The sequence below is a fragment of the Haemaphysalis longicornis genome, unplaced genomic scaffold (genome assembly GCF_048455015.1).
Source record: "Haemaphysalis longicornis isolate Haplotype H1 unplaced genomic scaffold, Haemaphysalis longicornis Haplotype H1 scaffold_2, whole genome shotgun sequence".
In the NCBI taxonomy this organism is placed as follows: Eukaryota; Metazoa; Arthropoda; class Arachnida; order Ixodida; family Ixodidae; genus Haemaphysalis; species Haemaphysalis longicornis.
The window spans coordinates 219,161,546-219,175,502 of NW_027526295.1; the positions used below are offsets into that span (position 1 = coordinate 219,161,546).

Here is a 13,957-nt window from a genome sequence, read left to right on the forward strand (position 1 = left end):
CAGTGTGTAAGGCAACTCGAAAGTTTGGCGCACAAGTATCACGTAGGACTAATAGACAGCTACTTATGGCAGTTATTAAACACAAATGTGAACATTTTTGTTTGTTAGTGCTCCGTGAAAGTGCTTTACACAAGAAACAAAGCACGTACACACACACACATGCACCGACTCAGCTCGTGCTGTCCCACCAACCTTATTATCATCATCACGAGAAGCAGCAGCAGTCGAATTTTTTTCTGGAACTCGAGTTGTGCTACTTGCAATCAGCTGGTAGTGGAACGTTAAAAACTGGTTGCGTGTGTACTCATGTAAAGGAACGAACTTCAGCACCAACTAACGCTCTTGTTTTCTATTTTTAGACAAACTAGGCCGCCATGAAGCTCGTATCAGGCGGCACGGACCTGCTTTTTGAGCAGTACGGCATCAAGCAGATCCATGAAATCGAACAGAGCATCAGGTAAGCCCTTCACCGAGTCATTTACTTTTTCGAATACTATTGACCTGTGCTCTGGCACGTTTTGTTTTCTCGCAGGGCCGACATTGAGAGGAAAAAGGAAGATCTGCGGCAGATGGTGGGGTGAGTTTGCCGTCGCATTTGTCAGACGTCTCAGTTTAGCTGGACACGTCAAACGTGCTGTGTTCTCGTTTCCATAACAGAGAGCGCTACCGGGACTTGATCGAAGCTGCCGACACCATAGGTCAGATGCAGCAGACATCGGCGAATGTAAGCTGAACCGTCACCTGTTACGATCATGTTATCTAGCGCTTGAAGTTCCAGGCCACATAAACAACTAGACCGGCTTCACTGACTACTGATTTGGGGGGGTTCATAAAACTTTGCTGTGTGGCGGACTTATCAACATGAAACTTCCGCTGAAATATCTTGCGGTCTTGAATAGGGAACAAAATGAAGACCACTGATTATCTAGGCAGCGCACGAAAGAGCAGTGCTGTCAGATCTGCAGCTGTCAGCAACACAAGCCTGTCGTGAACAGCACCTGTGCACGTACTGTCAGCTGAGTACTATCGATGCTGTACGGCGTATCGCAAGTTTTCATGTTATGAATTCACTTCAAAATTGTATCATTTTTTTTTTGTTTCACTCTTTGAATCTTCTGAACTACAATAAATTAACCTTCATAATTTGGCTCGAATAGTTTGCACAAGAAACATGCATTGAGCATTTAAATCTGTCGTGTTCACACTAATTCGCCCTATGTGCTGATCTCGCCTCTACAGGTCAAGCAATACGTGGCCCAGTTGACGGACCAGTGCCAAAGCTTACAGAGCAAGTCTTCAACACCAGCGGCTGCCCGCTCCGAGTAAGATGTCTACCACCTCTATGTCGTCTTTCATATGGTCTCCAGTTTCTTTTCCATTGCCAATTTGCGCAGCATTATAACTAGCATGCCAACACATACATTGGAATCCAGATTTGTGAAATGTTTGCTCGTGCACTGGCTCTATTATCCGATTATCTATTATCCGCAACCCATCGACCGACCAAATCTGAAGACCTGACTTGGCGTCTAATCAGCCGGTCTTCCTGCCGTCTGGACAGAACTAAGAACTATACTAATTTAACATCAGCTCCACCTGTACGGAACACTTAGCTCTCAGTTGGATTCCGTCTAGACAAGAGGTTACCCACAGCACTTCATTCCATCTGGACGGAACTTTAGCACTGGTTATCGTTCCATCTGGACGGAATGCTAGACACAACTGCTACTTATACCTACCCGACCCCACCTACAAATCCAATATTAATGGACGTGTTTAGTAAGCACCACTTTTCTTCCATGTTCTCCAAAGATTAAACATGCCGTTTTGCACTTTTCTGGTATTTTCTCCGGGTTATATTTTGTTTGCGTGCTTCTAGGCACTGGGCGCTGTCTCATCACTACACGGTCCTTGCTGAAGTGAAGCTTCTGGTGGACCTCCCTTCAAAGGTGACACATTAACCCTGCCAAAATACAGCGGCAACAATTTATGTCATCTTTGCTGTGTCGTGAAGTGCTCCATGGCAAGAACATGTGGGTGCCTTGACATGAAAGACTTGCAGAAAAAAGTGGGGACATGTGAGACCTGCAAGTCAGGGAACTGCACTGAGATAGACGTGCATAGATAGCTCGAAAGTTGTTGCATAAAATGGGAGCCGGTATTTTTTATATTCTGGGGTGGAACGAGTGACACATGTACACAGTACTACCTCCCTTTGTTGATGTGACAAGCTTTCAAAGCAGGCTCACCCAGTTACTATTGCATACTTCTTTGAAAATTCTAGTAAAATCTTGTGTGCTGTTCATTCTAAGTCGTGTCGACTCTGCTCAATAATTGCAAATGTTCCTGTTTGTGACCAGCCTGTATGCTTAAAAGCAATGGAGAGCTTCATTTGTTTGCTGCGAATGGACCGTGGCAAATTTTTTACAACAAAAAAACTCTTAAGCCTGATTAATGCTTGCAAAGTGGGGACTTGGTAAGGTTATTCAAAATAATGGCCTGAACTGGGCTTAAGCTTGTGGGGTCTAATTTGGAGCGCATGTAGACCATGAGAGTGTAGGGCTCATTGAACCACCACTCTTGAGGAGCTTGGGAAGCAAAGATTTTAATCCACAGTAGACTCCCGTTAAGATAAGCCAAAAGGGATTGGGGAAATTTGTGGAATGTTTTATCTAGACAGTCTGTACATGCTACATGCCTTTTTCTCCATACACTGTGAGAGCAATGTTTGCGAAGAAGATTATAATTATGGGCTGGGGCTCAAATTTATGCTGCTACTCATGCGAACAGTATAGGGAGCTTACTGGAGAACCTACTGCCATTGGATGTAGTTGCAAAATGTTTTAAAGACAAATTTTAATTTCTGCTGATATTAAATTTGGATCTCTTACAGCAATGCAGCTGAAAGTGCTCATGTGGCATGCTGAGAAGAACTGTAGGGCTATTGCAAAAACAAGTAACATTCACTGACAGAGTGAGCAGCCGAGCAGCAGCTTTATTAGTGTCACAGTTTTTCAAGAACTTCTTTTAACAGCAAATTTGTTTAAACTTGAGTACCACTCGTGCAGGATGTTGCTCAAAACTTGGTGCAGCAAAGTAGAGAGGAGGAAAATGCTAGGCTAAGAAGTGTGAGGGGAAGTGGCGAACAGGCAAGGAGCCAGTGAGCAGGAGTTGGGAATGCGCGTCGCGGTGCAGATGTTCGGGTCGGGAGGCGCACTTCAGGGAATGGCTGCGCCTAGTGATGACGTGAGCTCTGACATGCAGGTGTTCTTTTAGTTGAAGGAGACGGTGAGTGCATAGCGGCATTAGTGTCCAATCAACCGATAAGATGGGCAGAGCTAAGGCAAGCCACCAGCTCCGTCGTTTCCTCAGTTTTTGCTTCTTAATTGTGAAGGTGGCCAAATTTTTTGTATATATTCAGTGCAAAGTGTTCACTTGTCCCGTTCCTTCCCGTGGACATTGTTTGTTTGCCCTACCTATGCTGCTTGGTAGCAGTCCCTCCCCTTTCTCCTGCTGGTGCATTGTTGCTCCCTCCCCTTTTCCACCTGGGAACTGCGCAGCTGTGGGGCGAGGCAGAGCGCGAGTGCTGGGGCCGTGCGGCGTGCCTTCAGCGGCTGGGGCAGCACGTGCTGTGCCACCTGCAGCTGCACTCGGGCCTGGAGCCCTGGAAGGCCCTGGTCTCCCGGCAGGGCACCTCGCTCGCCTCCCTCGGACACTGCCTCAACCAGGTGGGCCTCTTTGGGCTGTTTGGGAAGGGCCGCTGCACGCTCGCTTGCAGCCTTTGGCAGCTTCCGCTGCAAGAGACGGCGCGTGCCATACGATACTTCCAGTTTCATGCACGCCTGGAGACGTCAAACCTGTGACGCTGCTGTGTTCCATTCTAGAAAGATACATTTGAGAGGCTTGAAGAGTGGCAGGCTGTTGCAGACCTTTGCTGATCCTTGATCTCGACTCAAGCGCAGTTTCAGCACTGGTGTCTTCCATTTTTCAGGGTTGCTGGAGACGGCTGCTCTCTCTGGAGCCGTCAGCGTTGTGGGAAGCTGAGCTGGAGTCCCTCGCAGGCCTGACCCTGCTGCAGGGCTCGTCCCTCACGGAACTGCTCACCCAGTTCCTGCAGCGCCGCCTGGTCAGTGCAAACAGTGGTTGCCATGGCACTGTTCGTAACACTAGGGCTCTTCTTTTTGCAGTGTTAGAATCACCACAGATAGTATGTGGGTAGTCTGAGAATTCTCCATGGCATAGGAATATATAAGAAAAAACCAATGTCAAATTGCTTCTGGGGAAGTCCGCAGTGAATCTGAAATGTACAGTCGAAAAGCCCCATTATTAAAGTACCACCCTGCTTTCTCAATTTAGTGACTGGCCTGACCCCAAGCATGTCAGTGAACGACTCTTGGTTTATGCGTTGGTGAGCAGCATAATGGCGACACCTTTCATACGTGCAACTGACTTCTTTTTAAGACATCATGTGTAAGCATTGTTTGGGCATTTTTTACGAACAGAAACCGGCGTTCACTGTATTGAGCACTTGAGTGGAGACAGCACTAGTTAGTGGAAGGTGTCACCATCAATGATGAGCAGATGATGCAAAGAGGATGCTTGGCATTACCAGTAGCGCACAGGAAGGGCTGTCCATAGCGGGGATCTCTGCTCCATGACGTGTAAAACAGCAATGACACACAAAAGCAGCACAAAGGATAGCAAGGATTCTAAATAAGTACAGGGGGGAAAGTTGGGGTGGAAATAATCTTGGCAGCATAATTGTGAGCTTTCTGATGTGTGTTAAAAAGGGATGTTCAGCTCAGGCATCCTTGAGCACATAACCTCAAAATTTCATGAGTTTATTGACCATGATCAAAACGTGTTTCCGGACATTTTTAATAAATGATTAAAATAGTCTTTCAAACCTGCCTCTCGTGAACAAAGTGAATGTTGCAGTGAAAAAGAAAAGAAATGAAGGAAAAAGAGTGCTCGACAACTTTGTTCTGTTTGTGTAACGGACTCTGTTTATGTGGTTCGCCTCAGGGCCTGGTGGATCAACTGCTGGGGTCAGACAATGCTTCCACAAGGGAGCAGCTGTGCGGTCTGGCCACCCTGCTTGTGTCGACCCTTCAGCTGGTGCAGACTGCGTTCCTGTCGTCACAGCCAAGCGCACTGGTGTCACGGATATCCGAGGTCACCAAAAGCAATGCTTGCGGTAAGGCTTGCTGCTGACTCCAGGATTTTCTTCAGATGGATGCTTAAAAACCATTGGTGCTGAAGTTATACCCCGGTCACACAGGCACTTTCAATCGCGATTGAGTCGATCCAGATCGAGTTCAATCTGGATCAGGCGCTGCTACACGCCAGTTTCAATCATAATCGAGCCCGATCCCGGTCGAACTCACTCCTTGTTCCCCAAGAGCGATTGAGGTTTCCAAGCATGATTGGGCGAAAGCGGCGATACTCTTGTCCCCGCTGAGTAATGGCACAGAAGGGGACAACTGCAACTAATGCCACAATTGTATTAAAAAATTACTCAAATAAACGTGAAATAACATTTATACAGTTACGTATACCTACGACAATGCAAAGTTACCAGGCTCTGGCCGCGAAATATATTTTTGGCGCCATCTGGTGGACATGAGTGCAGCTAATGCAACTTCTCAATTGAGATTGAAACATGCCATGTAGGAGCAGTGATGGGTCGAGCGCTCCCGAAAAGTCAATTGTGCTTTGCTTCAATTCAGATTGGAAGTGCCCGTGTTGCAGGGATATTAAGTGCTAATTCTGTACTCTCGAGTCGAACAGCCCAAAAAGACAAAGATTTATTGATCTGACGTCTGGCGTATGTACACAGCAAATCCCAATGCAACAAAACAAGAAAAAGGGAAGCAAAACAAGCGATTACAGAACTGATCTGGTCATGAGAATGCTGGCAACGTACAATTACAAATCATCAAGATGGGAGATTTCTTTTTGCTGCAAGTACAACAAAAGGGAAGCTTGCAACACATTTTACTTTATTCTTTGCTATTCTATGAGCTTCAGTAATTTCCATCATTTGTTTTTGCTCAGCATACATTGCAGAAACTGTGGGTTCAAACCCATCTTTTGATTGCACCACATTACTGAATAAATGTAAGCAAAAGTCCTTGCCTTCTGCAGTGTTAAATTCAAAAGTTGAGAAACATGTTGAAGCATCTGAAATGGGTTTCCAGTTGTTCCCTCGGTATTTTTTGAAAAATAAGAGTATGTGTAATTACTTTAACATTTTTTAACTCTTCCCTTGTCTGAGTCATTGGATTGCTTATACCCAGAGGAAGCATGCCTTGTTTAATGCCATCATGAACAACAGTGCCAGTCTAGCTTGTGTGCTATGAATTGAAACAGCTAACGAGGTCTGCGCAATGCTAATACAGTGTTCCATTGAGCATTTAGGGTATCTCTTATTCCATTTGCACTGTACTTACTCTTGCATTGCATTGTATCTCAATGTAGTAGAGCAGTGTCCTTACTGAGTAGTTCATGCATAGAGTCATCACTTCTCGTCATTGCGTGGTTACTCCAGTAATTCTCGGATTATTCAGATGCAGCAAGGTGGGTTCAGAACAGTTGGATTAGTCTTGCAATAACTAGCAATTAGTAGTACTAGTAATAACTGTCACTCGGGTAAGCATGTCTAATGGCCAGGTCCACTTCTGTGTCTTGCAGATTTGGTAAGCTTCTCCGAGAGCCCATCATTCCGATATGCCCCAGCACCTGTCCGAGGTAAGAACTGCATGCCTGCATTAATTTCATAGACATTCTAGCAGCCTTGAATATTTGAAATAGAAAGGCCCTTTGTTACAGTTCATGAGCCAATTTTTAAATCGTCTGGTTACTTAACCAAAACAAACAGCAAGCAGCCACAAGGCATATGAAAGAACGCGATGGGCATCAACTTTCTTCAGTATTCTACATTTTTCTTGGATCATTCTTACATGATGAGCGTCACGTTTTTTGTCCGTGTAAGAGCCTTTACTACATATCTGTTATTGTTCTTTCTGTGTAGAGTTTCGTGTTCAAGTAAACCTTGACGCACCTGAGCTGGAAGTGCTGCAAAAGGAGTGTCGCCAGTTTGTTGCCAAGTAAGTTCGCAGCGATGTTCGCAGTAAGTTCGCAGTTTGTAGACAAGTAAGCTCGCAGCGATTAGGCATTCTGGGCCAGTTGGCCGATCCCTGTGCCTTGAGAGCCTCCACATAAAGTAAAAATTAAACTGTTGCCATTGTGCTGCTCTTGAAGTTTTAAACTCCTAATTTTCTGTGTTTACTAATGCAACCACTCTCTCATTTTCAATGTCTGGTTGTTTCCATCTCTAGTAAAGCATAGTTTAACAGCGCAGTTATTAGAACTGGTTGTATTAAGAATGTAGCCATTTCTAGAATAATTGTGGTGTGTAACCAATTCTGTTGCAGTGGAGGGAAAACCACCTCGAGTTAATGTGCTTTGCACTGTTTCAATAGTGTGGGGGAAAAAAACAGCCTTAATTAATCTGTCCAGATCGACATTTTGCGTGCGAAAGCTACACCTTGCCACCACCTGGGGACCTTTAACATATGCCGAAGTCCTGACAGAAGGCTTAGTTTGGTGGAGGCCACCATATCAATAAAAAAATCATTTCATTTTAATCTCTGCGTGCTGACATTATTTCACTCAATTTGCTATCATTTTGTTGCATTGGTCAAATTCTTTATTCACAGAAATACGTCTTTGGTCTTCCATCCCTTGAGATGCTCCCTTGAGATGTTAGTTCTGGCTTAATGTCGTACTAGTAGCTTTTGTGGCCACCAAACATCAGTCGGTATTCAGGTCATTTGTGGTAACTGTGCATTCTAAGTGCAAGTGAAATGTAACATAAGTGAGCATTGCCGTGCGAGCACCAGGACTTGGCGAGAAGATTCATTCGTGGCTGTAGATCGTGAGCTGGACGTATGAAGGCAGCTGGGAGGGTGGAAGGCTTGCTCGACACCTGCTTGCTATACCTGGTGTGCAGCAGGCGCGCTCTCTTTCTCGCAGGGTGGAGGAGCAGAGTGCGGAGCGTGTTGTGTCCCACCTGGGCCAGGTGAACTCGCTGCAGGCGCTGGCACGGCTCGGGGCTGACCTCCGGGAACGCCTGCCGAAGGTACTACTGTTTTCCCCATGTAGGTCGGCACGAGGACTGGCAGGCTCGGGAGGAGTACCACCACAGAATGTGTGAATACTACTTGTGTAGTTTAGTTGCTGCCTAGCAACCATACTTTTGACACTTGTTAATGACCACCTCAGATGTCTGATGTGCGGAATGTAGACTCAGTGGGAGGCTCCTCCTTGTATTCTCTCGATTCAGATTGATTGCCAGTAGGGCTGTGTGAATACCGAATAGTAACGTTCAAATAAAATATCGAATCGAATTCAAAGAGAAAGCCAAATATCGAATCGAATATCGAATATCAATTTTTTTTTACAGGCCTCGATATTTTATAGGTTTTTGTGCAAAAGCAGAAGCTACTTAGGAGGTTCGGGAGACATGACATTCTTTTTCAACCCGGAGAACGCACTTTTCAGCTCGCATTGGCGATGCTCCAGGAATTCGGAGCGGGCACGGTACACATTTAGAAGAGAAAAAAAAAAGAGCGACTTGCACTGGAGTTGCTGTACCGCAGTCATGGGTAACGACTATTCAGCGCCTTGTAACTCAAAAGTGAGCACTTTGCAGGCATGAACAATAAGACGCGAAAACACTGCACAACCACAATCATGGACCACATTGAAGCACTTCGGAAGCACATGGGTAGTGTGAAGCGTGAACTATACGTAGCAGAAGGAAAGCTCGTGCTACAGTCACCGTGTACAAGCCTGCACTCTCCACTGTGGTCTAAAAAAACAAGTAAACGCGGTAGCCATATACCAACTGCATTAAAAACAGCCAGAACCGCTTTTGATTTAACAGATTACTGTTAAAACGGCGGCCGTTTACCAAAGCTGCAATAACGTAAACATCCGGTTGCTGAATTCAAAATGGCGACCAGAGTCGACGGCAACGGCACGAAAGAAAGATCTTATTGATGCAATCGCAGATAACTCCGTGCATTAAGATAAAATTTACGGCCTCTGCAAGGCGCACTCGTTGAAAGCGCAATTTGGATGAAACACTTGCCATGTAGCAGCAGTGCGTTAGCGTGTGCCGACGTCTCTCACTTTCACAAAGCCAGGAACATTCGGAAACTCCACTCGACTATTTACAAAGTTGAATAGTGGATATTCAATTCGTGAATCGTATTATTCGTGGAGGTACTATTCGACTCGTGTTCGAATATTTGAGTATTCACACACCCCTAATTGCCAGGGCTACACATAACGCTGCATGGTTATATACATAACTGTAATAAATCACAAGAGGGGGCTTGACTTTATTGAGCTCACGTGTGGGCACTCTATTGCACCTGGGATTCTAACGACACACTACCTTTACTTAATTGTACCGTTGAACATAGTTGATAGGATTGTCTTGGAACTCTTCGTATAGAAATTTTTGCATTTAGACACTGCACTGAGATTAAGGTTTTGCAACATCGACAACAGCAAAACAAACCAGCAAGAAAGTCGGTTTTTTTATCAATAATGTTGTTTATGATAATGCTGTCCTTCTATTTCCAGGCCAGTAAGCTTGTGGTTTTATGGCATCTCCTTTGTTGTTTCCTCTTTTGTACAGGAGGAAGCTGAGCTTGGATCACAGGTTCTGGGGGAGCCGCTCTCTTCGTGGGACCGCTTCTTCTGCGTTCATGTGTCAAATCGCATCACGGTTGGTCTCCATATTGCTCATGCCCACTGGTATAATGAGTTCATTAACATGAGTGTCAATCCTCCGTGTCCTGCTCATACACTGGAGTACCCAGGCTTGTTTTCACATTAGGCATTGGGCGCGATTACAAGTGGAACTAACAGATGGTGCCACGTATCAAGCCGAGTGCATCGAAGCTACTAAAACCAGAATACCTGTAACGAGACGGCAAAGCATAAGAGCGCCCCTGACGTCGTTCTCGCTGCGGTTGCACTGTCCACTGGAGGTTTTGTAGGTTGAGTAAAAGGCCAAGTGGCACATCCACATTGTTTAACCACCATTGCATGTCCCATGTGGAACCAAGGTTGGCGCTCACATAGAGGCAGCCTGCGGTCGTATAGGGCGGACAAGTTGTTTCGTCACATGCGCCGAGAGCGCGACTGGTGGCTCCTGCGGCTGCGATGATTCACTTTGTAGGCTTTAGTTTTCCTGCTAGACCATGCCGCTGTCTCACTCATTTCCGGCCCCCGTTTACGTCACGTGAAATGTAATGAAATGGTGCTAGGTATGAAATGCGTTTCTCAATTGGTAATTTCTCTGCAATTAAAGCATCTTTCGCCGCCAAATAAACACTGAGAGGGCTACGGGGCAGTGGAACTTTGGCTGAACCCAAGTCGTTAGTTGCCTTCAGTGCCCCTTTAAGGCGCACTCCTGCAATAATCGTTTTTGCATAGCATTCTTTGCCGAGTACCCCTCACAGCCAGGGCATGCAGTTCCACAACTATGCAGATTTGGTGTAAGTAACACCTTTAATCGTTATAATAGTGTAAATGGAGGTAATTGGTTGGACAGAATTTTGAAAAACCAGAAAACAACAAAAATAGAAAAAATAATATATTCATTACCGTATTTACTCGCGTAATGAACCCACTTTTTTTCCAGAAAATTCGGCATGAATTTGGGGGGAGGGTTCATTATGCGGGAAAAAATTGCAACAGTTTTAGAGGTTGAAATTTCATACAATAAAGTTGCTAAGCGAAGCACTGTCAGAGCCTTGCCATTTTCGTAAGAACACGTAGGTAATTATGTAATCAAATTTCTTTTTTATTCGCAACATGCTAGTGGGTCCCTACTCGCCATGGAGCTGTCCTCCTTAGTAAAGTCGCTTTCCGCCTCACATTTGTTGGCCCACAGCGCACTGTCTTGCGTGCTATCAAGGCACTCCAAACCTTCTTTTCCGACACCGGTAAACTTCCCTTCTTTGGACCCAAGAAACACGCGGCGACCCCTGTTCCCCGCCCAAAAACCTTGTTTTCGCCCATAGCGTACTCGAAGTGCCGCCCAGCCGCGTGGTTTCCATGTGAGTCAACGCATGCTCCACCACCTTCAGTTTAAATCCGGCTGTGTAGCTCATGTGCTGGCCCATCGTACGGCGCGCACTAGGAGCACAATAAAAGGTCGGAGCAAAGCTGAAAAACATAACCACGATCGTAATGGCGAAGTCACGAAACCTCAAGAGCGGAGGAGTGCGGAGTACGTTTAGTGCTTTGTTCGCACTCTGCCAGAACCAACCATAGCAACAAAGAGCGGGGAAGGAGTGCGGAGTACGTTTCGTGCTTCATGCGTTTTTGCGGCGCAAAAAGGTTCGTTTTGCGTTCAGGAGGTGGCGCTCCGCTCCGCAAGCGCGCAATTTTTAAATTGTGAGCCACGGCACTCGCGCTCACGTCTCTTGCTACTGTTGAGATTTCTTTTTGTTGGAATGCGTTTTTAGCATTTCTGCGCGTACTGTAGCATGATATCAAGTTACTATGATGGTCTAAGGGATCAGCAACCATGCTGAAATAAACACATATTCCCCTGCATTTTTTATTCAAAGTGACAAAAAAGTAAATTTTCAAGAAGACAAGTTGGGGGAGGGTTCATTACGTGAGTGGGTTCATTACGCGAGTAAATACGGCAAATAAGCTGGCAAAATAAAGAATATGCATCTTATACATCTTTGATCCCAAAACCGAAGAATAGACGAAAGAAGTCCGCAAAAGAATGTTCAAAATACAAATAAAAAATAGTGAAAATGATGAACTGCGTAACGCCCTGCATTTCTACAAAAAAAGCAGATTTGGTGGAAGTAACCCCTTCGTTACAATAGCGTAAATGAAGACCATTGGTCGAACAAAGTTCTGGAAAACCAAAAAATAACAAAAATAGAATAAAATTCTCACAAAAACGATCGGACAAAATCGAAATTATGCATCTGATACATCTCCACATAAAACCGAAGATGAAACAAAGAAAAGTCCTCAAAAGAACGTTGGAAGTACGTATGAAAAATAGCATAAACAGACCAACCCTGCAGTACGCCTTGCATCTTCGGAAAAAAATATACAAAATTAGTGAAGAAAACGCACCTCATCGCTATAATGGTATAAATTTACATCATTCACAAAAAAACAAAAAACTTTAAAAATAATAAAATAGTCCAACGTCTTTCACTACTCGTAGCCATATTTGACTGTAAAGAACTCATACTCTAGACAAGCGGCTAAGTATGCTACGCATTAGTAGACAATTTTTCAGATTTCTGCACATTTTTTAATTTACTTGTGATAGGAACTATGATACTGCTTTGACATCATTGCATTGCTGGTTTGGGGGAATTTATTGGACTGCCCATGTGCTAGCCACAATCACTGTCTGGTAGGAGCAGCATGGTTTCAGTACTAAACAGGAGAAAAATCAGTGCAGCGCAAGTTTTTATAATCTGCCTCTTAATCTGGCAGGCTTTTAGATAGAAGCACAGGTTGTCTAAAAGGTTGCTTAGTTGGCTAAAAAGCACTCAACTGCGATGTGCTTCTTTTACACAGGAGCTGATGATGCTGCGACTTGATGCTGCCATGGACGCTTGCCTGCAAGCCCTCAGCTCTGCAAAAGTAGCTGAAAAGTGAGTGGCGGCCTGACTTCCTTGCGTTTTCATTGCATGGATGTACTTAAGCAGTATTATACCCCTGTCACACGGGCACTTCCAATCTGGATTTAAGTGAAGCGCGATTGACTTTTCCAGCGTGCTCGACGCACCGTAAATAGTAAATGCAACTTTTGTATCCCGTAGGCACTGCGGCTGGGCCAGGCAAGAATGTGTGCCCACACAATGCCTGTGTTCCTCTTACTGCCTGGAGTGTTTTGGGGCCCAAAAATGAAGAATCAAGTTTTTAATAATTTTTTTTTTTTTTTACATTTAGAGTGCAAGTAAATTTGGTTTTCAGGGTTTGGCCCCTATCAAGCCCCATTGGGCCACACATGTATTTTCGTCTGTGAATCATACATTGGCGCTGTTGGTGGGCCTCAGGAAACGTACCTTTTTCGCATTCATTCCTTCCATTTCTCGCTTTTGTTGCACAGCCCACGTTGCACCTGTGTTGGCATGTAGTGCGAATCCAACCTTGACCCGATAGGAGAAACCAAGAGGTTTCTTCGTGCCCTTATTTCACGTTTGAAGGTTATAAATTCTAAGCTGAGGTGACTTCAGCAGCTGACGTTGTGTCAGTGGCGGGCCCTCCCTCAGTACAAACCAGCTGCGACTCGGTCCATCCGAAATTCCCACAACTATGGGCAGCTAGCAGTTGGAACACCTAACCCAGGGATGACAAGGGATCATTAAACATGTTGTGCACTTGCTAGCCCCTGTGCAGCCTGACTTCCTCTCTCGCTTTTCGTGCAGGGGTTCGGCCCTGGAGCAGCCGTGCGAGCAGTTCACCTGGGGAGCTGCAGCGGCAGCAGCAGCTTCACAGGACACCCTGGCCCTGCAGACACGGGGCCTGGCACCGCAGGTTCAGGCGTGAGTAGGGGGCAGCAGGGAGGCAGCCTTGTGGCCCCTGCTGCTGCTATGGTGGTCGTGCAAATTATTCTGCGTAAGACAGAGTGCCTGGTACTAAAGCCTGTCTAGTGACCACGGGAAGCAAAGCAGGCTGTTTGGTGCTTGCCATGACCTGAACAGTCATTTAGGGCACCTGAACCACCGAGGTTCTTCCCCTTGTGCGCATGCGTCCGGGTGTTCAGCCAGCCGATTGGCGTTACAGGCTTCGTAACAAGAGACATGCTCAGTTGGTCGTTGAGGCTTTTAACCAGATGTAATTGCTGTTGTTTATGCATTGTTAACCATAGCTATCTTGCAGCGCC

The 13,957-nt window shown here is 45.5% G+C and overlaps 1 protein-coding gene across 4 annotated transcripts in view; it reads left to right on the forward strand.

Annotated features, from left to right (window-relative positions):
* Positions 1–135: 135 nt before the first annotated feature.
* Positions 136–13,957, forward strand: part of Cog1 (conserved oligomeric Golgi complex subunit 1) — a 32,212-nt gene continuing 18,390 nt past the window's right edge. The window contains exons 1-15 of one of the 4 annotated variants that reach the window (XM_077699379.1): positions 136–270; positions 360–457; positions 533–577; positions 658–724; positions 1,240–1,322; positions 1,880–1,949; positions 3,561–3,728; positions 3,992–4,126; positions 5,026–5,197; positions 6,694–6,750; positions 7,034–7,109; positions 8,038–8,143; positions 9,713–9,802; positions 12,646–12,722; positions 13,500–13,616. In XM_077699379.1, the coding sequence (XP_077555505.1) occupies positions 375–457; positions 533–577; positions 658–724; positions 1,240–1,322; positions 1,880–1,949; positions 3,561–3,728; positions 3,992–4,126; positions 5,026–5,197; positions 6,694–6,750; positions 7,034–7,109; positions 8,038–8,143; positions 9,713–9,802; positions 12,646–12,722; positions 13,500–13,616 (1,346 nt within the window). In that variant the 5' untranslated portion in view covers positions 136–270; positions 360–374. Of the gene's footprint in view, positions 458–532; positions 578–657; positions 725–1,239; positions 1,323–1,879; positions 1,950–3,560; positions 3,729–3,991; positions 4,127–5,025; positions 5,198–6,693; positions 6,751–7,033; positions 7,110–8,037; positions 8,144–9,712; positions 9,803–12,645; positions 12,723–13,499; positions 13,617–13,957 lie in introns of all 4 variants that reach the window. The other 3 variants (XM_077699377.1, XM_077699380.1, XM_077699378.1) reach the window with 3 other exon arrangements.